Genomic DNA, 25,897 nt, shown 5'->3' with positions numbered 1-25,897 from the left:
TTGCCCCCCCCCCCTCTGGGCGGCCCTGGACATCACTGTTGGGTGCCCAACTCAAGGCACCTTATAAAAAGAGTAATTTTCCTAAAGTGCAGGGAACCCCCTCCCACTGAAAAATAACTTGTTTATAAAGCCCGCCCTGCAAAAGCAATCTAGGTGTTGAACAATCAAACAATTTCTCATTACAAATTAAAAGAACATTCTGACCTCAAGAAAATTACAAACAAAGCAGGTAAACAAAAAACTATAAGAACAGAGAAAGTGTTTCAAATCGGGCAACCAAAAATCACTCATCTCTTTGAAAAGCCTAACCTACAATTTAGGATAATTTCAACAAGAATTATGAGATCTAGTCACTAAACATTTGTCTTTCCAAAAACAAACAAAGAAGAAACCCACCAGGAGGAAATAACCCCTTAATCCTCCAAATGCTGAACTATACAGGAATGTATGGAGATGAGAGAATGAGGCCAGTAGCTAACTTCAGCTGCCTTGTCTGAAGCTGTGAATTTGTGTGGAGTATTTTTTTAGTTGTTCATCGTGTTCTTCGTCGCCGTGTTGCTGCTGGTAATGCTGGTACAGTTTGGAGCCATTGGATGCCCCAGTTCCTTCTCCAGTTGGAAGATGCCCACTGGACATATGGAGTATGGTGGAAGTCAGTGATTTAATGTAATTTTTGGCTAGCGTGAGAGTCTCAATTTTAGAAAGTTTGTTCTCAGCTCTCACATGAGGGATAACCTCCCGCAAGGCCTGGAATGCATTATTGAGCTTGTGCATTCTCTGCCTCTCCCGTTCATTGCTTTCCAATCGCCTTAAGTGTCTGTCTTTGTTGTTCCAAGCATGCTTGGCTTGGACTGTACCGGTCTTGCTACTCTCATTGTTTCCGCCATTTCTCCTTTCTTTGCGTCGCAAACATTTTACCGGTTCCTCTTTGCTCAAAGTTGTCTCCCCAAGAAAGGCTTCTTTGTCAACAGCAAGCCTGTGCTTCGTTCTTTTGCTTTTGGTCTTCATGTTTTAGTAGATGATGGGGAAATATCACCCAGCCTGTTCTCCCACTAAGTTAATCTTCTGGTACTAGCCATCAACATGCTGCAAAAACATAAACATCAACATCTTCAGCTGTCGTTACATTTCATACAGAACAAATGGAAAGTCATTGTGCTGTTTCGCTTTGTACCAGCATCTACCTGCACAATACTGTGAAACTACCAGCTGGATCTTTTGTTTATTAGTATATATTTTAGTGATTGTTAACGTCAGCCCATCTGGGCTCTGTGGATGGAAGCAGGGCCCCTGGAGAGGATCCTCTTAACCACAGCGCGTGGGCGGTGGTGGTGGTGATGTATTTGCATCTTGATTCAGGCATGTTAGTGGGACTGGGGGGGGAGGGGAAGAGGGAGGGAGCCTGTTACTACATCCGCTCATAATGTACTTGCTTTGGATTTCAGTCTCCAACTGGCAACATTCATTGTCTCATTTGTCTGATTCAGTGGGCCTCTGTTTGTGCCCCTCCCCTCTAACTGAAGGAGAAGCCACTGTAGTTCTCTGTGGCAATATCCTCTCCGGGTTCATTCAGTCCTTGGCCTCTTTGCTGAGAATGCCAATGAGCATGCTAAAACTGGAGCGAAATGAGTGTTTGACGTGGGCTCCTGTCCACTAGAGCCTGGTGGCTTTCAATCCAGTTCCATTTCACATATGCCACAGGCCAACTGAAATGACTACAATGTGACAATGCTGATAACCACAGTGTATAAAGCATTACAAGGCAGATGGACGGTGGAAACATTTGGCCAAGTTCTCCTCTGGGCTACAATGGTATCACTAGTTTAAGTGAGAGAAGATTTTGGTCTGTCATGAGCAACTAGAAACAGAATAATATATAAAAAAAAAAGTGACTGCAAACATTGGTGAGCCGAGTCTGTTCCCTTAAGCAAGAGCTGTCCTGAGGGAAAACAGGAAAGGCATTTAAAGGCTGGAGTGAGATTTAGCGTTTCCAGTTTAGAGATCTCAACAGCGAAAAGAGGTCTTCGGCGTCAGCAAAGCAGAAAGTGAGAAGCACGACAGGAGCATGACTGTCAGTAAAGGCTTAGTTAGTTATAAACACTCCCTTTCCTCCCAGCTCCTGGCACCCATTCCTTATGAGCTGAATCACATCCATGTGCAGTGAACATCACGCACGCGCACAGAAGCGGTTTGGGACTAGAACCCTGGATATCCAGCTCCAAATAAGGCAAGTCTCTTCCACTGGAGCTAAAGGAAAACTTGTGAGAGTAGGAGGTCCTGTTTGTGGGCAGCATCACACACTCACATCGCAAAGTCAACACATTATGCTGTCCTCCGAATGCCCCCTTTCTCTTTTCCCCCATTCCTTTGAGTGTTACTCTCTTGCTTCCTCTCACAGCTCTCCCAACTTCACCACATGCCTCCCCACCTTCTCTCAGTGCCAGCCAGACAACTTTTAGGAGTCATTAACTCAAATTTTTATTCATTTCTCATTCACAAGCCAATACCCTCCTATTTGTCATTTGCTTTTAGTCTCGCCTTTAAAATGCCAGCTGTGTCAGCTTTGTCCACAACTGGTGGAAGGCTCAGACTGCTTCTCCTCCTTGATGGTCTTCCCAGGTCTCGTCTAGGGACACCACCTTGCTATTTTGGACTGTTGCATTTAGAGGAGGAAGGCTGGCTGTTATCGGCACCCACAGTATGGTGCAGCAACAGCAGAGTTCTGCTGCACAGTGAAGACTGGCATGCTGGCAGCTGTACCTCCTCCTGCACTGATAGCAGCAGTGCAGGAGGGGGAGTGGGTTGCAGTCTCTCTTCTTTCACCAGCTAATGGCAAGCGTACAACAGTTTCAACACCCAGCAGAACAGCAATTTCTACACCTCCCAAGTCAATAATCTAGCCAACGCTGGCAGGATGGCAGAGTCTATTCTTCCTGTGCCACGGGACAGGGCACCTGCACAGGTGCAGCAATGCCCCTTCCTTCCAGGTGGATGAGCCATAAGACAGTGATAATGCAGCAGCACCCCCACCTCCACTCTGTGCCAATGCTTGGTACAATGGCAGCCATCTGACAGCAGCCCTCCTTGTCCTGGTGATAGGTATTAATGGAAGGGAGGGTCCATTTACTCCCCCCTAGTTCCAGTCTTAAAAAATATTTCTGGTGATGCACTGAAATGCGAGTGGCTGGAGAGTCGGACTGCTGTTAGAGACTGACCACAGAGCTTAACTCCCCTCCTGGAAGGACAGGAGAGGTGCACCACCACTCCACATCACCACCTCTTGCAGTAGAGAGTAAAACTGACTGAGGATGCTGGGAAAACCGACATCACTGCCACCACCTAGGAACATCCTCAGCTGCTCCTTTCTCCGTATCCACAGCATTCCAGCTGCACTGTGCCAGCTACTCTGGCCATTCTTTGGGTTCATACCTCATCACAGGGTACTCAAGTTTCCCAGCCGAGGATCTATGCTCACCTCACAAAGTGGTTTGATTAGAGGGCCTCCAGCCCAAGGCTGCCAGGGGAGCAAGACAGGACTGCATCTCAGGTTTCACCCACCAGCCCCACACCATGCTGCCTGAGAGTCATCGGCGCCTAAGGAAAAAAGCTGGGAGACAGGGCTGATACTGGGGAAAAGAAAAACCAAAGCCAGGCCAGGAGAAACCTTGGAGCTTCTCTCTCTGTAGGAGAGAGGGCAAATCAGAAGTAGGATGGAACAGTGCGAACAGGCACCAAGGAGAGCAGCCAAATCCCTGCCTCCCGTGCAGAAGGCACTGCCACTGGGAAAACAACCAGCTGCTCCTTGACAGATACCCACCTTCCTGGACAGGGGGTGGCAGTCAGCAGAGGAAAGGGGGGAGCTCCAGGAGAGACGGGGAGACAGTGGGAATGAGGGAGAGTCCTGGCGGGAGTTTGGGGTCCGCAAGGGGCTTGGGCAAAGCAAGGGGGTGGCAGTGGGGGCTGGGGCAGCTAGAGCAGAAGGGGCTTGGGGGGGTAGGAGGCCGGGGGTGGCATTCGGAGCTGGCAGAGCGGGAGGAGAGGCGAAGGCTCGCGAGGGAGCAAGCGGGCAGGCAGAGGAAGAACTCGGGGCAGCGGGGGAAGGAACAAAGCGCCTGGAGGGAAGAGGGGGAAGGCACAGGAGAAGGGACCTACCGAGGGCGGAGGGGGGCCGTGTGAGGGGGCAGGCGGCGGGCACCGCGGGGTTGGAGCGGTCAGTGCCATTGCAGACAGCGGGAGCCCGGTGCCCGGCACGCGTACCTGGGAGCCGGCGTGGAGGGCGGGCCGCCGTGCCCAGGAGAAGGGCCGCCGGGCGAGCAGCCGCTCCGGCGCGGCAGGTGGCTGAGGCGCGTGTGACCGCAGCCTGCCCGCCCGGGACACGTCGCTTTAGTGCCGGAGCCAGCGGGAGGCGGAGCCTGGCGCCGCGGGAGCTTCCAGGCAAATCCGCAGCGGGGGGCCGCAGCTGCGGGCGGGGCTGGCCGAGCTGCCGCCGCACTGGGGCAGAGCCGGGGCCTCGGAGCCGCGGGGCAGGTGGTTGTTTCCACTGGGCAGCGCGGTGAGAACGTGGGGCCTTATCGCGCGGCCGCTGCCGCCCGCCCCTGCAGCACAGAGGGCGGCATTGTGCGGCCCCATTTAAGCGTGAGAGCCCCCTCCCGCCCCGCTGAATAGAAGCCAGTTTGTGCAATATGTTGGAGAACTTGTTCAAACACAGGTTCAGCCAGATGGAAGTAAGACACCGGGAAAGCTGCCCACATCAATGCAGCACAGGTAGGGTGACCAGACAGCAAGTGCGAAAGATGGGGGGGGGGGGGGTAATAGGAGCCTATATAAGAAAAAGACCCCAAAATCAGGACTGTCCCTATAAAATCAGGACATCTGGTCACTCTAAACAGGACTCTCTTCCTGCAAACATTGTGTGTCAGTTCACCAGAGGCCAGCTTCAGCTTGCAAACTTAATGTTCCCAAATTTCAGAGGGATTTTTTTTATTGTTATTAAAAGACGAGCTTGGCTTTGTGCTGCAATTCCATCTGGTCGCTCCCACTGAGCTGGTTTTGGATGGGTCAGTATTCTGGGAGACTTCCAGTTCAATACCAAGGTGCTGCAAGCGGGACTGGTGATTCAACAAGCAGAAACTCTTCCCTCAGTCAGTACTGGAACAATGCTCCAACACGATGGTAGTTGGCACTGTGCTGATAGAGCCTTCTAGACAGAGCACAGATAATGAGGTTATCATGACTACTTGTCATTAAAGAGGAACAGGCTTGGCAAGCTGGTCAACTGACTAATCTAATCAAGTCAATTGACTTATTTGTCCATAGTTAAATATGGTCCAGTGTTTCCATAAGAGTTCCCTGATGTAGGTGGTGGCCTATCTTTTTGATTGCATCATGGTATTATTCCATCATTTTTTTAAAAGGACAATTTGTTTTGCATTTTTCTGAATTAAAATAACTTTTAACTAGCTTTTTTTTTTATAATTAGGCATAAGAATCCAAGACTAAGCCTATTGGATGCCATAAGGTCTTACTCTTTTTTTGTTACTGTTCTAAGAAGTTACTGCTTTAAAATATTTGACCATTTTTGACATTTGACAATATTTGACTGGTCAGCTATCCAGCCCTAGAGAGGAAGGATGGGTGAGTGATAGGGCACTACTGGGACTTAACAGAACTGGGTTCAATTCCCTATTCCACTACAAACTAACACCTTGGGCAAGTCACCTAGGCTCTCTGTGCTACAATTTACCATTTATAAAATGCAGCGAATAGCACTTCCCTATTTCACAGTAGTGTTGTAGTGGTAAATGCATAAGACTATGAGGTGTTCAGATACTATGGTGATAGGGACCAGGAGATATGAAAGTGATAAAAGTGCCATGGGATCTTTAAGAGCTGTGGAAAAAGCTCCCATGTCCTAGTCAAATTTCAACCTGAGCGATTATATTTTGCCTACTTAAAGTTCCTACTGTGATTTAAGTTGAAGCATCTGTTTGTTAAAATCCATGGAAGGAAATTTAAGTTGTAATTGTGCAGTTTTTTCCCCATTTCTTAAAGGCAGATACCAAAAGATTAATATATTCCTTTGTATAGTGTAACCAAAGTTTTTTGTTTTCGGAAGGCTAGAATTGAAAGCATTTCTTTTTAAATCTTTACATGCATTTTAGTATCATGACAATGCAAAAGGTCTATGAAAACTAGGGTGACCAGATAGCAACTGTGAAAAAACGGGACAGGGGGTGGAGGGTAATAGACGTCTATATAAGAAAAAGTCCCAAAAACGGGACTGTCCCTATATGAAAACAGAATTATTTCTATTTATTGTGCACTTTGGGGTAGTTTTGTCACTTCCTAAACTTAAGACAGGAACACAAGTAGTGGAATTAGTAACACAGCAACAGTTTATCATCTTAACACTACACAATCTATATTGCTGTTCACTAAATATATGCTACAAATTCTGAAATTTTATAATTTTGTGCCAAATTCATCTCACTAAAATTCCATTTCAGTTGCATTTTTTAAAAGTACAAATGTTATAATAATGGATTTCTTGTTAGTAGCTAATTATGTCACCTGTTTTAAAATATATTCACCTGTTCAATATGTTCACAAGTTTCTTGCACTGTTTCCATTTTTCAGTGTTAGTTTCTTGCATGTTTTTAACATTGCTCCGGTAGAAGAAAGAGTCAAGAGTTGCAAACACAACAAATACTTTGAGCCTGTCCTGTCACATGGAAATCAAAGTGCTTTACAAACATGAAGCTTCAATGACCTGTAACTAAGGAAGCACTATCCCCATTTACAGATGGGAAAACTGAGGCATATAGAATTTTTGGCCCACATTTTCAGAAGAGGTCTCTAACTTGATATGTCTAACTTGGGACACATACAGCCTTGTTTGTGGAAGTGATGACCGTGCAACTCCAATTTAAGTCAATAGGAAATGCAGGTGTTCAGCATTATGAAAGTCAGGATGTAAGTGCCCCTAAGTTGGGAACCCAAAATCTAAAGCATTGAAAATTAAAGGCCATTTTTGGAAGCATGGGCTCTTTTTGACTTGCTCCAAAGTCACACAACAAGTTTGCTAAGGAACTGGAAATAGAGTCTAAGTCTTGTGACTTCTAATCCCCTACACAAGGGCCCACCTTTCTTCTCACTATATGCAATTTTGGTGGTGTTGCTAATGGCAGCTTTAGAAGGCCCAGGCATAAAGAATTGTCTTATTACTGAAGCATTTTTGAGCACTTCATTTACATTATTTTTTTCATTTTAAAATATTTTCCATCATCATCTAAACCAGGAAAACAGGAGCTCAGAGGTTTATACCAATGCCACTCACCCAGTTACTTGTCTGTAAAGGGAGGAATGATATGCAACCTCTTCACAACAAGACAGTGAGTATGTCTGTTCTACTGAGACCTCCTTGTGCCAAAGAGCAGGAATCCATGCCTACTACATGACAACAGCAGGGTTTGTTTTGTTTATATAAAGACATGCACATTCATGTGTAGTCTTTATTAAACCTCACATAATTATGGCAAAACCCACTGTGATGATTTCAGATGCTAACACATTTCAAGAAATTTTCATTTAAAAGATATTACTACAAATTAAATCCATGCTGTACAGTGCTTCCCTGTAGAGGGTATGTGTGATGTGATGTTCAAATGATGGTGACACGTACTAGCAGAAGAGCTCAGGTATCTAAAATACACCCTCTCATATAGGTTTTGTTGTGCTGTGTAGGTTGAAGGGTCTGGGGCTTCAGGCACCTGGGGTAGAATAGATGCTGCCCAGTTCCTTGCTTATGAGCACATCGATTTAATTCCCAAAAGTAGTCCCATTCACTTCACTGAAACGAAGAGCTGAACAAGTACCAGAAATGAGTTGGGCTAAGAATAAACGAACACAGACAGGAAGGTTATAAATATATAACTGTATTTTATTTTTGAATATTAAATAGTGTTTTTAAATTACAAGCAATTTATTGAATCACACTATGCATGATAATCAATATACAGTAGAAATATTACAATTTAAAAATGTACACAATTGCAAGACGATTTGACCTGAAATTTCATTAACTATGATGTATTGCCAAAAACCTCATACCTGTATTAAATTACAATAGGAAAACCTCATACCTATAACTTTGTTACATAGCTTCTCATTTACAAATTGAATTAAACATTGTATATACACATCAGTACCATTTATCATTAAATTACACCTATGACTGTGCAAGTTCAAACAATTTAATAAAACTAATAATTTTAAGTCATATTCAAGTTTATCTGAAAAACAGGCTGCTGGTATCACAAATACTTATTTTCAATATATTTATATGCTCTTGTACTCTTCTCTAGATTTTTTCATATCAAAGACTTGAACCAAAACTTATTAATATTTAAGGAGATTTTTGTATGACTTAAAGCTGAAGTAATTTTGTACACTCCATTCTTATTTTAAGGCTATTTCTTATAAGGCTAATATACCTTGATTCCACCTTTCACTAAATCCAAAAATAGCCATGTCACTAACACCTGACTTACCACTGAAATTTTAGCATAGTGCTTAATAGTTAAAAAAACCACACAAGTATTTCCCTACCAACCAGCCCCTCATGAAAAAAGATTCAATACTACATATAAATGTATTACTTAAAATACTGATAAAAGAAAGAGGCTTGAATGGCTTTCATTAGTGCATCACCAAGGATATGAAAAAGTGTTCAATCTATTTGTTTCCATGGAAATGGCAGTTTACATGTATAACATATAGCTGAAAGTTAGGGACTTGGAAGGTACAGGTGTTTCAAATAAAAAAATTGACTCTCTTCTCACTTTATTGGCCTCTCACTGTGTGACCCAGTCACATTTTCTCACCAAGAAATTTTAAAATCATGTTATCAGCTTCCATTTTAGACTGTACATGGGATCTTTTTGTAAGATATTTAAGTAGCCAAATTAAGATAATGCCTTTTAGCATTTAAATAAATAATCAAGATCTTCTATTACAGAAGAAACTAAAATGGAATCAACCCTCATAATAAACCATTGAAAAAACAGATGTAAGTATTTCTAAAACTGAAACCACTTGGATAAGTAGTGCAAGAGATTACAGAATGTAATGTATGGCCCATTTGACAAATCACCTCAACTTGATTACATTTCAGCTACTCCACAAATTTGCCTTCCTTGCATAATTCATTTTTGGAAGATGGTTTACCACTTGAACACGGTAGTAGTTTGTAATAAAATTAACGACATATTTCCAAAAAAATTATTACAATTTTAATCTAGTGAATTGGATTAATGAAATTAATATCCACTGAGATTAAGGAAGTGTGGCAATTCAGATATAATTGAACAGATATAACAATGATTTTTCTCTGTAATATTGCTAAAGAAGCACATTACTTTGTATAACATCACACACACGCAATTCCTATTTTGAACAAAAAATGTCTGTTTGGCAATTCATTAGCAAACAGTCCATTTGGACACAGGAGTAAACTTTCATTGTTACGTAAGGTTTTAAGACATGGTACTCTTACTAAAGAGAAGCCCCACCAACTGAGGAAAATCCTGATGTGTTGAATACAAGGTTAAATACTACCCAGCTGCACAAGATCTGTTCCATAATCTAAATTTCTGAAGTTACAACAGGAACAAAAGTGAAGCTGCATCTCAATATCCCAGTCAAACTATATTAGCTTTTATTTAACCTCAGAAACTATGTTCAAAATCAAGAGATTCAGAATTAAGGCTGAAACTCCTTCTCTAACCCTGTGATACTTTAGGTGTTTCAGCACATCTAAGGTAGACAATTCCATACATTCTTTGGAGACTCAGCATATGGAGTTTCATTCTTAATTTTGGATTTCCCTGCTTTTTTATTTATGGTAATATAAAAGTGTTACAGAAAAAATCAAGGATTGATGAGACACCTTAACCTGGTGTGTGTTTAAGGAATTTTAAAAGTCTATATTACAGAACTAATAGGATATAATGTTTAGTGTGCCAAGACCTATTGTTTATATTTTAATATGTATAGAGCATACCACGTAATAGCTCCTTTAAACCCATTACAGTATATACTGTAAGTGTATATTTAGAACTGGCTTTGCATTTAAAGATATGTTGAAAAATTCTGTGAAAAGTTGTTGCTGTGCATGTGCAACAGCAAATTTCTATGATGTTACTCACACTGAAGTACAACTGTCCCTGTGACTCTCAGGTTCCCTCTGGACCTGAGCTCCTCAGTAGGACAACTCAGTACCTCAGCAAGACACTGACAACTTTAAAGCGTTTTATTTTAGAATTAAATCTCTTTCCCTTGAGGGGTATGAAAGCCATTCTAGCTGTAAGGGCCAAATAACTGTTTATTTAAAAAAAAAACCAAAAAAAACCCCTTTTCTACTTTTTTGTATTTGTGTCACTTAAAACCAATGCCGTTTTAAACCAAACTGTGTATAAAATAAAATTGTAACCTCAAACAGAGCTTAACAGCTGAAAATATGTAGTTCTTTATGCTGATGATGATTACAATTCTTAGCTTTTCTGTACCCAGACTTATTCAGCAGAAAGACTAGTCCTATACTAAAGCAGAGTAAAAAATATTTATGCCACTAAGCTGCAGTATGCTGTACAGCCAGATAGAAGGGTTGACCACAAAGCACTAAATGCCAGCATTTTTCAGCTTTTTCCAATCTAGCCCCACATTTGTGGCTGCATAATGCATTTCACAGGCGAAGGAATTACTGCCCAACTGTATTTAGTGAGACAGTGAGGGAACTTGTTAGACAACTTATTTAAAGGATTAATTAAAACTAGCTGGATTTGTGATAGTTTTCTCTCTCCATGTTCACTTCACTTGGACAGCTTAATGGCAAGCTTTACTATCTTACATCTTTGGGTCAGTGCACATTTCAAGCAGCACCATGGAGCCCTGATGATGTCTTAATACAGGCCTGGACAGTTCTCTGGGTGACAAAGTATGAATGCCAGTTTTCTACTAGTTTAGAAGCAGGACTATTAGCATGCTTAAATCCCCAGTTGTTAATCCTAATACTAAGTAGTTTTTGCAGCAGATAGGGGGAATCTACAGGTTTCTGAAGGAGAAGGAGGCATGGAAGGCCTAATACATAGTCAAAAGAAAATAATTTGGGCTTCAGAATTCATAGGATGAACAAGTGAGCAGCCAGGTAGGCCTGATGGGTCCATTTTTATTAAAATTAATCTTTCTACAATATACCCAGTTTCAATGCAAGTTTTCAGGGCCAACATGTACCTCCCTCCCTCCAAAAGTTGGCAGTTTTAATGGAATGCAGAAAGGCCATCAAATATGACTACCTAGGAAGGTGCTACTATAATTTAAATGACTATGATTACTTTCAGGAGTGAAAATAAGATATTCACTTAATCCAAAATGGATCCCAAAGATATTTCAGACATCTCTCCCTAAATTTCCTGTGAAATACAGGCACTCTCACAATTTGTAGTAGCTACCACTTTAAATGGTACTGCATGTAAGATTCCAGCAATTCTAACATAACACTCAGAAATGTTGTATGTTTTACAAGTGCAGTGCATAGCAAAGACTATAATAGTACAAAATGAACTGGTTAGCTGGACCAATTCAATTTGTCTTAATTTCAGTTCCTTGAAAAAAATTAAGATTTTGATTCTATACAATGTTGGGGAATATGGGAAGAAAAATCCATAGTGCAATTGCAGTAAGCAAAGTAATATGTAGTAAGTGATATCTTTCAGAATAAATATGGCTCACTACTGATCAACTATCATTCATACAGTTTCAACAACACAGCCACCTGTTGCACAGGACAATTATACACAATTCTACAACAGGTAGTATGTTCAAATAGATAACGAACTACATGGAAAAATATAAAAAGAATATGATACAATCCCATACATAAACCAGAATGTAGTGTAACTGCTTTACATGTTTGTTACAAATAATTATCTAAATACTTCAAGTACTTGAAAACAGCGGCAGAATCATCATTCAATGAAAAGCAAATTGCATTGATTTAAAAACAATACATTACAAAGTTAAATACACATTCAAATTAATGTCCTGATTTAACATTGCTTTCAGTGTTTATTTTAATTCTTAGTATTTCTTGATTACCTGTATTTCACTCCAGCAGATCCACATAAGTTTTAGACAGAGTTTATCAGACATTAGTCCAGAGTGGGTAGGTACCACATGTGTAATTCCAGTGAGGAAACTTTAACTCATCTAATCTTTTTCTCCATCTTCACTGCTTCCTATTAGGAGAGGAAAAGTCAGAAGACATAGATAAGATACTTGCACATTTTCTTTATTATTTAAAAATAGACTGAGAATTTTCTGTACAAGTCTTCCCTTAATTCTTAGCTAGACTTTTCCTAGAACGTGATATTCTGGTTCACTTTCTGATGTCTGGTTAAAGTTTCCCCCTTTTTTTTTTTTTAAACTTTCAGCTACTCCAACGTTTAACATGTGGCACACACACACATAGGGACATCTGCTTAAATCACACAGTTCAATGACACTGTTTAGGTCACATGAGAAAGTGATGTATGATCTCAAATATCTCTTATCAAATTACTAAGCAGCAAATATAATACAATGCAAATAAAACTAATATTGATTTATTTTTTATAAAAACTGAGAACCAGGAACCTCAGTGGCTAATAATATTTATTTTTAATCTCTTGATAAAATATTGTATTTATAATGATACTTTGAAATTATTTCTGAGTCTGTCCCTATTCTTATTCTATCATTTTTTCTGAGGCATTTGGGTACTAAAATGTACAGAGGAGCACTTTAGTAGAGGCAGGAATATAAAGGAAACTGCTCAGTACAGAAATATCATCAGTACCTTAACATTACTGCATATGGGTCTACTGCTAAACCCTCCTTTAAGAAGGAAATCCCCTACCCACAACAGATCAAGCTCTAAAAACCATGTTGCAATCCCTAGCAGAGTCTCAGTGACATACTTCCTACAAGAAACTAGATTATAAAACAAATGTAGGTACTACAATACTCTAATACTGCTCTTAAAGGTCCTTAACTAGTGAAATAAAAACAAAAATCAAATTATGGCCAGTGATGGGGCCATCATAGAAAGATTCTCAAATACTTTAGAAGCTATATGTTTTTGCTCTTTATGGGGGAGCATGGTTTCTTCCAAAGCTCCATAGAGTGGCCGCCAAGGTAGAAATCTTATTGTTTTTCCTAGAAGGGATAACTTAGTACTGTGCTTTGGGAACAAACCCAGAATTTTAGCAGTGCTTATGCTCAAATTTTTCTGGAGAACATTTAGCAACAAAAACAAAATTAATTTGATCTAAAATGTTTTGAGCCCAGTATGAGAACTATTAATAAATGACTTGTTTAAACAGGAAAATCATTTAAGATCTTATTAGCAAGGAAAAAGTCATTTGGATTTACCAATACAGTAAACACACAAATACAGGCCCCAACACCAAGATTTATATTCAGTTCACTGACAGTATTTGCATTATTTACATCTCTGCATTGTATTTTAATGTAACACTTGTTTAACAGGCTATTAAGAACAGGTCTTACTTAAAAGCCAAAATATTAGAAAAGTTATCATAATGTACACTGTTTACCTGAAAGAAACCTAAATCTACTTACCTCCTTGCTCAATATCTGAATCTGTAACATGTGTGAGAGAAAAACTTGCAATGTTTGCAGGAGAAATGGAGAACCTGGAATAAGGTGATGAATGTGACCAGTTTTGTTCAAGACTCCGGGAGGGTGGAGGTGGAGAAAAGTACTTTGAAGTCTGAAGAGGTGGCTTAGAACTAATGAGGTTATTCGCTGACTTAGCTATAAAAGAAGGTTCTGGAGAAGAGAAATCATCATCCCATTCGAAACCTCCACCTACAATAAACAATCATAATTGATAAGTATATACATAATTTAAGCAGCAAAGAATCCTGTGGCACCTTATAGACTAACATACGTTTTGCAGCATGAGCTTTCATCCGAAGAAGTGGGTATTCACCCACGAAAGCTCATGCTGCAAAACGTCTGTTAGTCTATAAGTTGCCACAGGATTCTTTGCTGCTTCTGCAGAACCAGACTAACACGGCTGCCCCTCTGATACATAACTTAAGGTAGTGTAAAGTAATCAGTTTAAAAAGCAAGCAGTGAAAAAGTGTACTGGATTTGAGGAGTACAACGTGGTATATCACAGTTCAGCTCCATAAAAACAACCGCTAGTCAGAAAATACAATTTCATTTAAAAAAGTTCTATATCTTAGGGAATCATTGGGGCTACAAATGAATGCTGAAGGAAATCTGAAGTTACTAGCTTTCTGGTGGTAGAATGTACAGGTCACAGAATAAGGGGCCTTAAAAATCCCAACATTTTCTTTCTACCATGTCAATTCCAATGTTAGTGGCTGTTACTGAGAGTTGCTATAGGAAAATATTGCTTGCTATCTGAGAGAAGCTAGGGGAACTCATTTTCAAAGTAATAAAGCAATAAATTGCTAACTAATGGCTTTGAGATGTATACCAATATTATTGAAGAAAATTAAATGGAATGGGGATGCAAGGTAGGAATTCTGATTTTTAAAGATTATTCTTTATTAAAAATCGTTAATTATGTTATGTTCTCTATGGTAAATCTTGTGGGCCTATTCAGAAGTTTCCAAAATTAAGTTTTTTTATATCTCCAGGTCTCTCTATCTTAATGAAGCTTAAGAAGCTACAGACTCCCATGCAATCATCATGAAAAGTTTGTTTCCATGCCAAGAGGAGTTACAACAGCCCAGTGAAATTAAGTGGAGAAAATATTACTTAAGAAAAAAAAGTTTTATTTTCTCTTCTTGCTTCATTAGGCCATTGAAACTCCTCTGGTATGGCAGCAGGAACTCCCTTCAAACAGCTTCTCTGGCTTCACCAGGAGAGGGAGCCACTGTGAAGACACATTTTTAATTTTTAAAGAAGCATGGTTTACAAATTTACAAGGAAAGAATAGTTGGAAAGTTAATCAACTGGATGACATTTATGGTTTTAAGCAGTTACAACAGGTCACCAGGAACAGGAATACTCTGCAGGGCCAGTAAAGTTTTCAAGGCCCTAGTACGTGTCAGCGTAAAATGTTTGAGCCCTGCTAAAGAGTATCTTATAAAACGGAGACACTGAAGGCAGTGCTGTATGGCATATTTATGAAGATTTATAATATTCCATAAAAACCCATTTAAATTGCTACCAAAGGACCCAGAACTAGGTTTTGTTTAAAATATACTGTTTTGTTAACCAGAAGTACCTTCTTCATCAGTAGAGCTTTCTGAATTTGTAAATCTGTTCAAGTAACTAAGACCTGAAGATAGGACAGGAGTGCTAGCAGAGCCTTGGTTATTTGATTCTGTTGCACGATTTCCCAGCTCTTTGGTTGGTGTTTCCTAAGACAACCAACAAAAAAAAAATTAGTTCAATTCCCTTACTGCACATGTGATAAATATATACAAATATACCCAGATGCCAGGGGTTCCAAAATCATGTTATTTCCCAAACCCACTTAGACTGTACAGTCGCTCTTCAACCAAGATCACAGCCAAAATACCATTTATATATTTTTTATATATTTGAATTGAAATATTATACATTGTAATCCATAGTAAAGTTGCACGGAAGAACACTACAATGTGTGCAGGAAGTGTGAATTTTTAAACTGTCCCTCCCCACTACTGTCCTCTACTTAGAGAGGGTCCTTAAAAAAGGCATATAGCAATGAAGTGTAAGACTTTTAGACTGACCATTGTTGTCTTCTCTGCATGAAACCATTTAGTTAACTATTTTTCATTTTCAAAATCCATCTTTCAGTTCCACCCGCCACCATTTCAATTCTATCCTTTAATAATACTTCAAGGTAAGGGAAGTAATTAGAAGTTTAGTAGGCATGGTATATGAAAAAGCTACTAACATGTAATCAGTTAGTGAAACTGAGAAATAAGAGACCAAATATTGGTAGAGATACAGTTCTAAGGTAGCAGGTGTTTTTCCTCTAACAAAAGGATTGCTATTTCTTTTATGGCAGAGGCCACAGAGCAAAAGAGTCACCTCTATTTTTTTACTCTAATATGCAATAGCCCTTTTAATATTTTTTATCCACTTCTTCACAAGCAACATTTCCTAGGCTTTGTCAGTAGGTCTCTATTCATTTAAGATTACCACGCTAGTCTGGGTTGCCATAAGATTAAAAAAAACACTGCTTGTTATTGTATGAAGTGAATAAGGAAACAAACGTAACCTTGGTTTTATTAAGTAGGTCAAGCATTTATATTGTATTTGTACTGGATTAACTTGAAGAATCACATGTATCACGTTAAGAAAAAGAAGAAAATAATATTCATTTCAACTACTGAACTGCTCTACTGTGACCACATGTAATCATTTAGTTTAGGCTCATTAGATACATATATATCACCACCCGGGATAGCTGAAATGCAGGGAACAGCTAGTCTGAAATAGTAAATGAAGATACTTGAATTGGAAGTGCTTGTAAAAGGTGTCAAAATGACAGTCTTGAAGACTGTATTCTTCTATTCAGCACAGGTGTGGTTATTCAAGCTCTCATTCTTTTCATGTAAAGCAAACTACATTTCACTTTACAAATACTAACTTGCATCAATGCACTGCACTGAACCTTGGAAAGAATCTCAAAAGGTCCTTGTCTAATGTGCATAAATGTTTATTAGTTTTTAATTAGATGAGTGGCTAAGTTTGTAAAGACTTGACAAGAGACTTGACAACAATAATAAAATCTGCTGGTATATCATCTTGAATCTGGGCTTTAAAATTTTGATCATGTCCTTTTTTAAAAACAAATATCTAAATTCTAAAATCAATGCTTAGTAATTAAGAGGTTAAGATACCTGATCAAACAGATAGACTGTGACATCATCAAAGAATGTTACTGCCTTTTTCTCACTTTTCCAATACTCAGAGGGCCTGTCATGTTTAAGAGATTTTGGAAGTTTCAGCAGGCTTCTCAGATGTTTTCCATCATCTTTATCAGAAAGTATCACAGGCACTTGATGCACAGTTTCATCTTCACTGTCAGAGCTAAGACTACGCATATGGAAAGTTCTCATATCATCCTCAGAATCATCACTGTTTTCATCTTCTTCATCTGCATCATCTCCATCCTCTGATGAATCAAGCATTCCAGAAACATCAAGTTTACCAAGGTATTTTCCTTCAATATCTGGCTCTTTCAGTTTAGGTCCTTCAATGTGGCACAAGGATTTTTCAGTATCAGTTGAACTTGAAGGACTGTGTATGTTATTAATAGACTTTAATTCTGAAGTATTAGTGCCAACACAAGAGACATTTCTGCGAGATTCCTCATGTAGTTTAATTTCACCCCTATAGTTTTGTTCAGAATTCACTGCAAATATCGGCGTTTCTTTACTCCATTTGTCAGGACACACCTGCATCATTACATCTGTCTTCTGTGTTCCCAACTTGTTATTTAATTCTAACTGTGCGTCTAAATTACTGGGGTCCTGGTAATTCTCTATTTGACTGTGCTTTGACTGTATATCTTCAAAACAATAATAATCTTCAGTTTTATTCTCTTCTATGCTGGAAGAGGTACTACAAGTATCTACTGTTAGTACTGTTGGTTCTGCTGATCTGTTTACAATCTCTTCTGTTTTTTTGTCTGGCTCAGAATCATTATCAGAAAAATAGGCAGAGTCCCTGTAAGAGTTCTGATTTCCACTGGCAAAATTCTTTGTGGTTATTTCAAAGTTACTATTGCTATTTATTGAATCTGAGCAAGCTGTTTCTGCAGAAACAATGATTACTGGATTGGCTGGCAAATCACTAGCATGCCTATCACCAACAACACATAGTGCAATGTCTGTGTTAGATATATCATCAACAGTAAGATGTGAAGACCATTCTGGAGACTCCAGATTTTCAGTTTCATAGCCACTATCAGCAGGTTTATCAGGTGGCAAAAGTTTCTGGGGACTTTGGGCCCCTAAAGACTCTAATACCTCATTCACATCTAATGAATCCATAGAGTCTGGTGTTTTAACGGACTGTTCTGTAGTCTGTGAGGGAGATGATGAGCTGTCTTCCAACAGATGATCTTGACTTGCATGGTCTGATGAAATTCCAGATAATAAAGTCACTTCTTTAGGAGCATCACTGTACTTTTGAAGAGAATTTGAAATTTCATTGTTGTTCTCCAGTAAACCCCCATCATCCTGTTCTTTTGCAGAAAAAGTCTTCTGTAAATCATAGTTCATAGATTCCTTATTAGTATTTCCGTTCTCTACACCAAGGTTTCTCCCAAAAGTAATTTCATCATAATTAACAAGTGTTTCATTTTTTATTTGTCCCTCAGACTCTTCAATTTCAAGTGTGACACCATAACATGAATCGTTTCCAAAACTTTGATTTTTGGCATTACTGGATAGTATTTCAATGGGGGCATCTTCAATGCCTTTTTCCTTTCTTTGACAGAGACTATCATTAATACTGTGCGATGAGCTTTTATCCACTTCTACATATGAAAATGTATCACCGCCTTTCAGTATGGGGAGGTTCTGATATTTATCTTGTGACTTCTCATCTGTTACAAGTGAAGCAGAAGGAACCTGCGTTTCCGCAAGAGACTGAAGCAGAACACTCACATCTTCATCTGCAGGCACATGGACATGATCTTCTTTGTTCCCAGCGTTTAAATCATCATGCAATAAAGAAAAGTCTGGTGTATTTTTAGCCAGTTTTAGCTCGATGTCCAGAGAATTCCTATTTGATGTTTCTGATATATTTTTAAAATCTGCTTTTTCTGATTTTGGCCTGATATCATCACTGCTATCATTGTTAGTCAATATCCCCTTTAATAAATTCTTCTCTTGAAGAAACAGAAAGTTATCAGAGAGTTCTTCCAGAGATAGCACGCTAAAATCAGACTCTCTCATATTTTCATATAAGGAAACAGCCTCATTTTCAGAAACATGACTAGAACTCTCCTTATCAAGATAACTGACTGCTTTTGATACCTCTAGACTTGAACTTAAAACTGTTGGATTAAATTCTACATGAATATCATTTAGTTCAGTTAAGTCAAATATATTTCTGTTATTTGTCAATTCCTCTGCTCTGTCAATATCACTAAATATACTCTGGAAAGGGCTTTCAGGACCATTAGTAACATGCAAAGCCTCATCTTTAGGATCTCTGTTATAGTGGAAAAACTCCCCATCTGTGCTGGATTCTTCAGCATCAAGATCCCTGGGAACCATGAAAAGAGAATTTTTGTCCTGTACAATTTCTTGATGATCAACTTCTGTTGTTAGTACAGCTGACTGATTATCAAAATTCATGCTACTGCCCCCGTCTTTTTCTTCTAACTGGATATAGTAATCACTTCCAAGAGAACGTTTGTGAGCATCAAAAACAGGAAGCACCCCAGGTACATTAAGTGATGCTTCCTGACCACTTTCATCCTGTGCTGCAGATAGTTGCTCTGAAAGTGACCTTTCAAAAACCTCAACTGGAAAGAAAATGTTTGTATATGTCATTGCTTCATCAGGATTCACCTGACCGCATTCATCAAAATGATCATGTTTAGCTGCCTCCCAGATATATTCAAAGCTGAGTCCCTGACTTGTTTCAGTTACAGTGAGGACTTCTTCCATTTCCTGGCCAAGTCGATCTCCTGTGAAATGATCTAGGATTGGAAATGCAGAGTTATTTGATTCTCTATTGGAAGTGTTTGGCTTAAGAGCATTCCACTGCTGTTCAAAATCTATCTCAGAGTCCCTTTGGCTTTGCATGCGGAGATATGTTAAAAGTCTGTGTACTTCCTCTGCTGTTGGTCTCTTATCTGGAGGTAGCCAGCAGAACTGTAGAACTTCATACCTGTGAAGAAGAAAAGGATATTTTCAACAGTTACAATATACAAAAATAACTGCATTCCCCTTCCATTCACAGCATGGACAGGCTACACTTTTCAGTTCATTACTTTACATCAAGCAATTAAACTCAAGATGTTTCCTTTTGTATTCGTGTATTTTGCAAAAATGCTTTCCTTATCTGTTGCAATTCCTTTTGCTTGTTAGCTAGAATCACTTTTCCCGAAATATATGAACATGCAGCTCTTCTGACTTATTTTTGACAGTATAAAAATTACATTTAAGAAACCTCGAACGGTTCAGAGTATTTTTAAATAGAAAGAGTCTAAAAAGAAAAATTACCATCTATCAGAATATGGCTGTTCCAGATGTGGTTTAGAGAGTTTAACAAGTTTCTCTTTTATGACCTGGATTAGAACTTCTCTGTCAGAAAAGTGTGAATAAGGCTGAGCAGCATTGTCAAAAAGCTCCCATAATGTTATACCCAGTGACCTGAAAAAGAGAAGTGACAGTTTTCTATTAAACAATTTTTTATTATTTGTATTGACATACTATATAGTAGCCCGTCTCTTGTGCTAGATGTGATACACACATGCCCATAAAAGATTAAAATCAAGACAAGTTTTGTTTTGAATGATGCACATCAGAGCACCTAGACAACCCTACAGATGCCAGCTTTTAGCAAACTGTCCTCTACTCAAGAAGCAAAACCAGGTGTGTATATAGGACAGCTCCAATTCAGCCTGTTGCTAACGCAACAAAAATCAAAATCCTTAGCCTATGGAACATAAGAACCTTAAGGGAGTTCTACTATAAGAATTAGTTTTTTATTTAATTTCTGTCCTGGTGAGGGTCAGCCTATCCCGCTGCATTGCACTGGACAAATTTATTTTAAGTGCAAAGTGCAGCATTTCTTGCTCAGCTGTGTAAAATAAATGTTATAAGCAAAGTCACAATGAGTTATAGCAGAAATGTGTACAGCAACACCTTAACCCTCATCCTATCTAAAATGTCTATTCAGAGCAATTTATCCCTTAAAATATGAGGAACTACCACCCTGGCCAACCTGCCGTCTTATCCCTATCTCTCAAAAAAAAAAAAACCGCAAACGAGAAATGTTAAAATACCAGTAATATTAAGATCTGATGCTTACCTATAAAAAACAACCACCACCACCCTGAAGTATCTAGCATGTATGATGCATAAAATAGCCACCAGAGTTTCACTGGAATGCTTAAAGTTTAACTGCATGGGCTCATAATAGCACAATGTCTTATCTGAGGATCTGGCATGTAAAATGAACAGATATTACAAACTGATGCTTGGAGCCACTACTGTCACAGGCCACCTGCTTTCTGACTAGTGCAATAAGCAGGAAATCAATTTATTCTACTATTCAATGCCTTTTATTCTACTGTCTAGGTAAAATAGGAAAATAGGATTTTGGGTAAAATCTTGAAGAGCGCTTAAGTGACTCAGGAGCCAATGTCCCTTTTTCAAAGTAATTTTTAAGCCTAAATATCACTGAAAGAAATGAGACTTTGAAGATAGAACTTAGGTGATTTTGAAAATTTTACCCATAGCCTAGATTCTTTGCAGACCATGCTTATTAACCCATGGCAACAACCAATGCAAATGGGAGCAAGTGAATGTATTTAACTTCATTTCTCTGAGATGAATGGTATATTGTGGAACACAAATGTTAAATCTCTACTATAGTATATTGTGCCAAGGCCACATGTGACCATGGATAATATTTTGGCCATCACTATCAAAACTTTCTACATTATCAAGGACAGTTACCTTAATGGCTCAATAATTTGCTGTTTCACTTCTTATTAACTGCTGGCAAATGTTTGCCTTGTATACAGCAATTATTTCTTTTACAACTGAAATGTAAAAACCTGTTCTGCTAAATATATTTCCATCATTTTATTTTGATGTTATAACCACTTAACAGCAAATTTAGAGTGTTAAGTACAATTTCAAGCCAATAAAGATTAATCTGAAAAATTCCTACAAAACGAATGATAGCAGAATATTAAATCCAGCAAATCAAGCCAACTGTCAGTCCATTCAGTGTATTCTTTACAATGAAAATACATTGATTAATAATTGTGTATTTTATACTGAAAAATGTATGAATTCCAGTTCTTTCAAATATTTAAAAGTCTACTACATACCATATGTTACTATACTTGGTTTGCTCTGCTGCTAACAATCTGTCTTGAAAGCTTGTTACTAGCTCAGGTGCAATCCATCGAAGAGGAACAAACTTCTTCTCCTCTGTCTCAACATAATCCTCCTAGTGATGACAAAAAGAAAACCAAAATAAAAGCTAATCCAAGGTTTATGCTTTCTAGGGGCTTCAAGGTTCGTTTTTTTAATTTGTCTATATCCCTAATTTCTCTCATTAAGAGATGTTTGTAGCCTCTTCCTTTCTTCTCAATATTTCTTTCAGCAGAAGGGCAAGTAAATATTCTCTAAAGGTCCTTAAATCTTTCTATAAAATGATTACACAGAGAATAAGTGATCTCAGCATCCTTCTCACTATAAAAAATTAAGGTAATTTTCTATGCAGCATAGAGGTCCCTATTGAACAAGAATATCTCCCACAAGTGTATATCAAAGTTCAATCAATTTGTATAGAGACAACAGTTCTCAACATATTAAAAACATTTAGAAATAGTTTGGTAGCTAAAAATACTTTGAAAATTGATTAAGAAAATGGATTTCAATTGACATTCCCTTCTCCCTCCTCTATCCAATTTGTTGAGTATAATAGTTTGAATTAATATGAAATATTATGAACACTTACATTTCAAACAATATTTTTAAAAATTGATTGTGTTTTACCTTGACTTTAATGCATATCTTGTTTAATAAAAGTTTAAATTCTACATCATCCTCTGCATTCTTTTATTTTAGACGGGGCATGCAAGCCTAAATGGTAAGTTGAAGTTTAAGAACATAAGAACGGCCATACTGGGTCAGACATATGGTCCACCTAGCCCAGTATCATCTTCCAAAAGTGGATGGTGCCAGATGCTTCAGGAGAAATGAACAGAACAGCGCAATTTAACCCATGATCCATCCCGTCGTCTAGTCCCAGCAGTCAGAGGTTTAAAGACAAACACCAACAGCATGGGGTTGTATCCCTCACTATCTTGGCTAATAGCCCTGGATAGACCTATCCTCTATGAATTTATCTAATTGTTTTTAGAAACCAGTTATACTTTTGGCCTTCACAACATCCCTTAGCAATGAGTTACACAGGTTGACGGCATGTTGTGTGAAGAAATACTTCCTTATATTTGTTTTAAACCAGCTGCCTACTAATTTATTGGGTGACCCCTGGTTTGTGAGTTAGAAAGGCAGACAACACCTCCCCTGTTAACTTTCTGCACAGCACTCATGATTAAGGCTAAGATTTTGTCATGGATATTTTTAATAAAAGTCAGGGACAGGTGATGAGCAAAAACAGAAAAATTCACGGAAGCCATGACTTTTAATAAAATATCTGGGACAAAATGGGGATCTGCGGATTCCTCACACCACCTGAAACAGGGCAGCTGTGCAGGGCTAGAAGCTACCTGCACAGCAGCTGGGGGTTGTGGGGTACCCGTGCCACCTGCAGCTCCATGGATCCCCCGCTGCCCGTGGAGGCAGGGAGCTGTGGGGGTGCCCCGGCTTCCCATGTCAGCCAGGAGCTGCGGGGTACCCCCACCACTCTGAGTTTGGGGCCCCCTGGCTGCCGGGAACTCAGGGGTTCCTCCACTGCCCCCAGCTGCCAGGAACTCGGGGTTCCCCGCAGCTCCCAGCCCCGGCAGGGGACCCTGCAGCTCCCCACCACTAAAGTCACGGACATTGCTGGAAGTGACGGATCCCGTGACCTCTGTGACTAAATCATAGCCTTACTCATGATTTATAGACCTCTATCATATCACCCCCTCAGTCAGCTCTTTTCCATGCTGAACAGTCCCAGTTTTTTAATCTCTCCTCATATGGAAGCTATTCCATACACCTAACCATTGTTGTTGCTCATCTCTGCATCTTTTCTAATTTTAATAAGTCTTTTTTGAGATGAGGTGATCAGAACTACATGTAGTATTCAAAGTGTGGGTGTACCACAGTTTTATATAGTGGTGTTATGATGTTTTCTGTCTTATTATCAATTCCTTTTCTAATGGTTCCTAGCATTGTTTATTTTACAGCTTATTTGACTATCACTTCACATTAAGCAGATGTTTTCAGAGAACTATCAATGACGACTCCAAGCTCTCTTTCTTGAGTGGTAACAGTCACGTTATAAAATGGTGTGTTCTATGGATCGGTGGGATTTTTTTTTCCCCAATGTGCATTACTTTCCACTTATCAACACTGAATTTCATCTGCCATTTTGTTGCTGAGTCAGCCAATTTTGTGAGATCCCTTTGTAACTCTTTGCAGTCAAGCAGGCAGATAGGACTTAACTACTTTGAGTAATTTAGTATGACCTGCAAACTTTGCCACCTCACTGTTTATCCCTTTGTCCAGATCATTTGAATATGTTGAACAGCCATGGATCTGTACAGGGACCAATGGGGACCCTGCTATTTACCACTTTCGAGTGTGACAACTGAGCATTTATTCCTACCCTTTGTTTCCTATCATTTAACCAGTTACTGATCCACAAGAGGACCTTTCCTCTTATCCCATGACTGATTACTCTACTTAAGAGCCTTTGGTGTTGGACCTACTCAAAAGCTTTCTGAAAGTCCAAGTAAACTATATCCACTGGATCACCCTTGACCCACCCAAAGAATTCTAATAGATTGGTGAGGCATGATTTCCCAATGCACAAAAGCCATGCTGACTCTTCCCCAACATACGTGTTCATCTGTGTGTCTGATAATTCTGTTCTTTACTATAATTTCAAACAATTTGCCTGGTACTGAAATCAAGGCTCTAATTGCAAAGATCACCTCAGGAACCTTTTTTAAAAATTAGTGCTTCATTAGCTTTTGTGACAAGGTCGGGCCAGATGGCTACAGGAGAGTGATAGAAGGCAGGTATATTAGCCCCAGATTAAGCAGGTCTTTTCCCTGAGTAAGGTAACAAGGGCAGTTCCAGAACAATCAGGAACTTGCTGGAAGCAATTAAGGCAGGCTAATTAGGACACCTGGAGCCAATTAAGAAGCTACAAGAATCAATTAAGACAGGCAGGCTAATCAGGGCATGTGGTTTTAAAAGGACCTCACTTCAGTCAGTGAGGCGTGCCTAAGGAGTGGGAAGTGAGAGGGCGTGCTGCTGGAGGACTGAGGAGTACAAACACTATCTGACATCAGAAGGAAGGTCCTGTGGTAAGGATAAAGAAGGGGGAGGAGGCCAGGGAGTTGTAGGTGTCACAGAGCTGTTACAAGAAACACTGTAGACAGCTGTGATCCACAGGGCTCTGGGCTGGAACCCGGAGTAGAGGGTGGGCCCGGGTTCCCACCATCCCACTCCCCCATATTGGATATAGAGGAGTTGACCTGGACTGTGGGTCCCACCAGAAGAGAAGGTCCCTGGTCTGTCCCCTAACCCACTAGGTGGATCAGCAGAGACCGTGGGGATTGTTCTCCTTTCTTTTCCCCACGCTGGCCAGTGATGAGGTTAGCCGAGTGAACGGCAGGTTTGAGCCATTAGCAAAAGTGGCCGAACTGAGGGCTGCCATGAATCTCTGAGGCGAGCAAATCCGCCAATAAGCACAGGACCCCCAAAAGGCAGAGGAGGAACTTTGTCACACGTTCCTCCAGTCATCCAGTACACAGTTAGTTCTGCAATTTCACATTTGAGTTCCTTCAGAACTCTTGGATGAATACCATTTGGTCCTGGTGACTTATTACTGTTTAATTTATCAATTTGTTCCAAAGCCTCCTCTACTGACACCTCAATCTGGGACAGTTCCTCAGATTTCTCACCGAAAAAGAATGGCTTAGGCATAG

At 39.6% G+C, this 25,897-nt stretch overlaps 2 protein-coding genes across 6 annotated transcripts in view; both read right to left on the bottom strand.

Annotated features, from left to right (window-relative positions):
• BHLHA15 (basic helix-loop-helix family member a15) lies at positions 1–4,335 on the bottom strand. 2 transcript variants are annotated; one of them, XM_039492398.1, is made up of 2 exons: positions 4,258–4,335; positions 1–1,086 (listed from the first exon to the last, which is right to left on the bottom strand). In XM_039492398.1, exon 2 carries the CDS (start codon positions 1,006–1,008, stop codon positions 481–483), a length of 528 nt encoding a protein of 175 aa, XP_039348332.1. In that variant the 5' UTR covers positions 1,009–1,086; positions 4,258–4,335; the 3' UTR covers positions 1–480. The 2 variants fall into 2 exon arrangements, with proteins under 2 accessions (XP_039348332.1, XP_039348333.1); XM_039492399.1 differs by lacking the exon at positions 4,258–4,335 and adding an exon at positions 3,476–3,586.
• A 3,291-nt stretch (positions 4,336–7,626) lies between these two features.
• Positions 7,627–25,897, bottom strand: part of LMTK2 (lemur tyrosine kinase 2) — an 81,532-nt gene continuing 63,261 nt past the window's right edge. For 3 of the 4 annotated variants that reach the window (XM_039490963.1, XM_039490964.1, XM_039490965.1), the window contains 6 exons: positions 22,115–22,236; positions 20,274–20,423; positions 16,932–19,938; positions 15,323–15,458; positions 13,678–13,926; positions 9,272–12,293 (listed from right to left, as the gene is read on the bottom strand). In XM_039490963.1, coding sequence (XP_039346897.1) covers positions 12,265–12,293; positions 13,678–13,926; positions 15,323–15,458; positions 16,932–19,938; positions 20,274–20,423; positions 22,115–22,236 — 3,693 coding nt within the window. In that variant the 3' untranslated portion in view covers positions 9,272–12,264. Of the gene's footprint in view, positions 7,890–9,271; positions 12,294–13,677; positions 13,927–15,322; positions 15,459–16,931; positions 19,939–20,273; positions 20,424–22,114; positions 22,237–25,897 lie in introns of those variants that run through there. The other variant, XR_005585373.1, reaches the window with a different exon arrangement.

The sequence above is a fragment of the Mauremys reevesii genome, linkage group 10 (genome assembly GCF_016161935.1).
Source record: "Mauremys reevesii isolate NIE-2019 linkage group 10, ASM1616193v1, whole genome shotgun sequence".
NCBI lineage: Eukaryota > Metazoa > Chordata > Testudines > Geoemydidae > Mauremys > Mauremys reevesii.
This window is presented reverse-complemented; position numbering and strand designations above follow the sequence as displayed.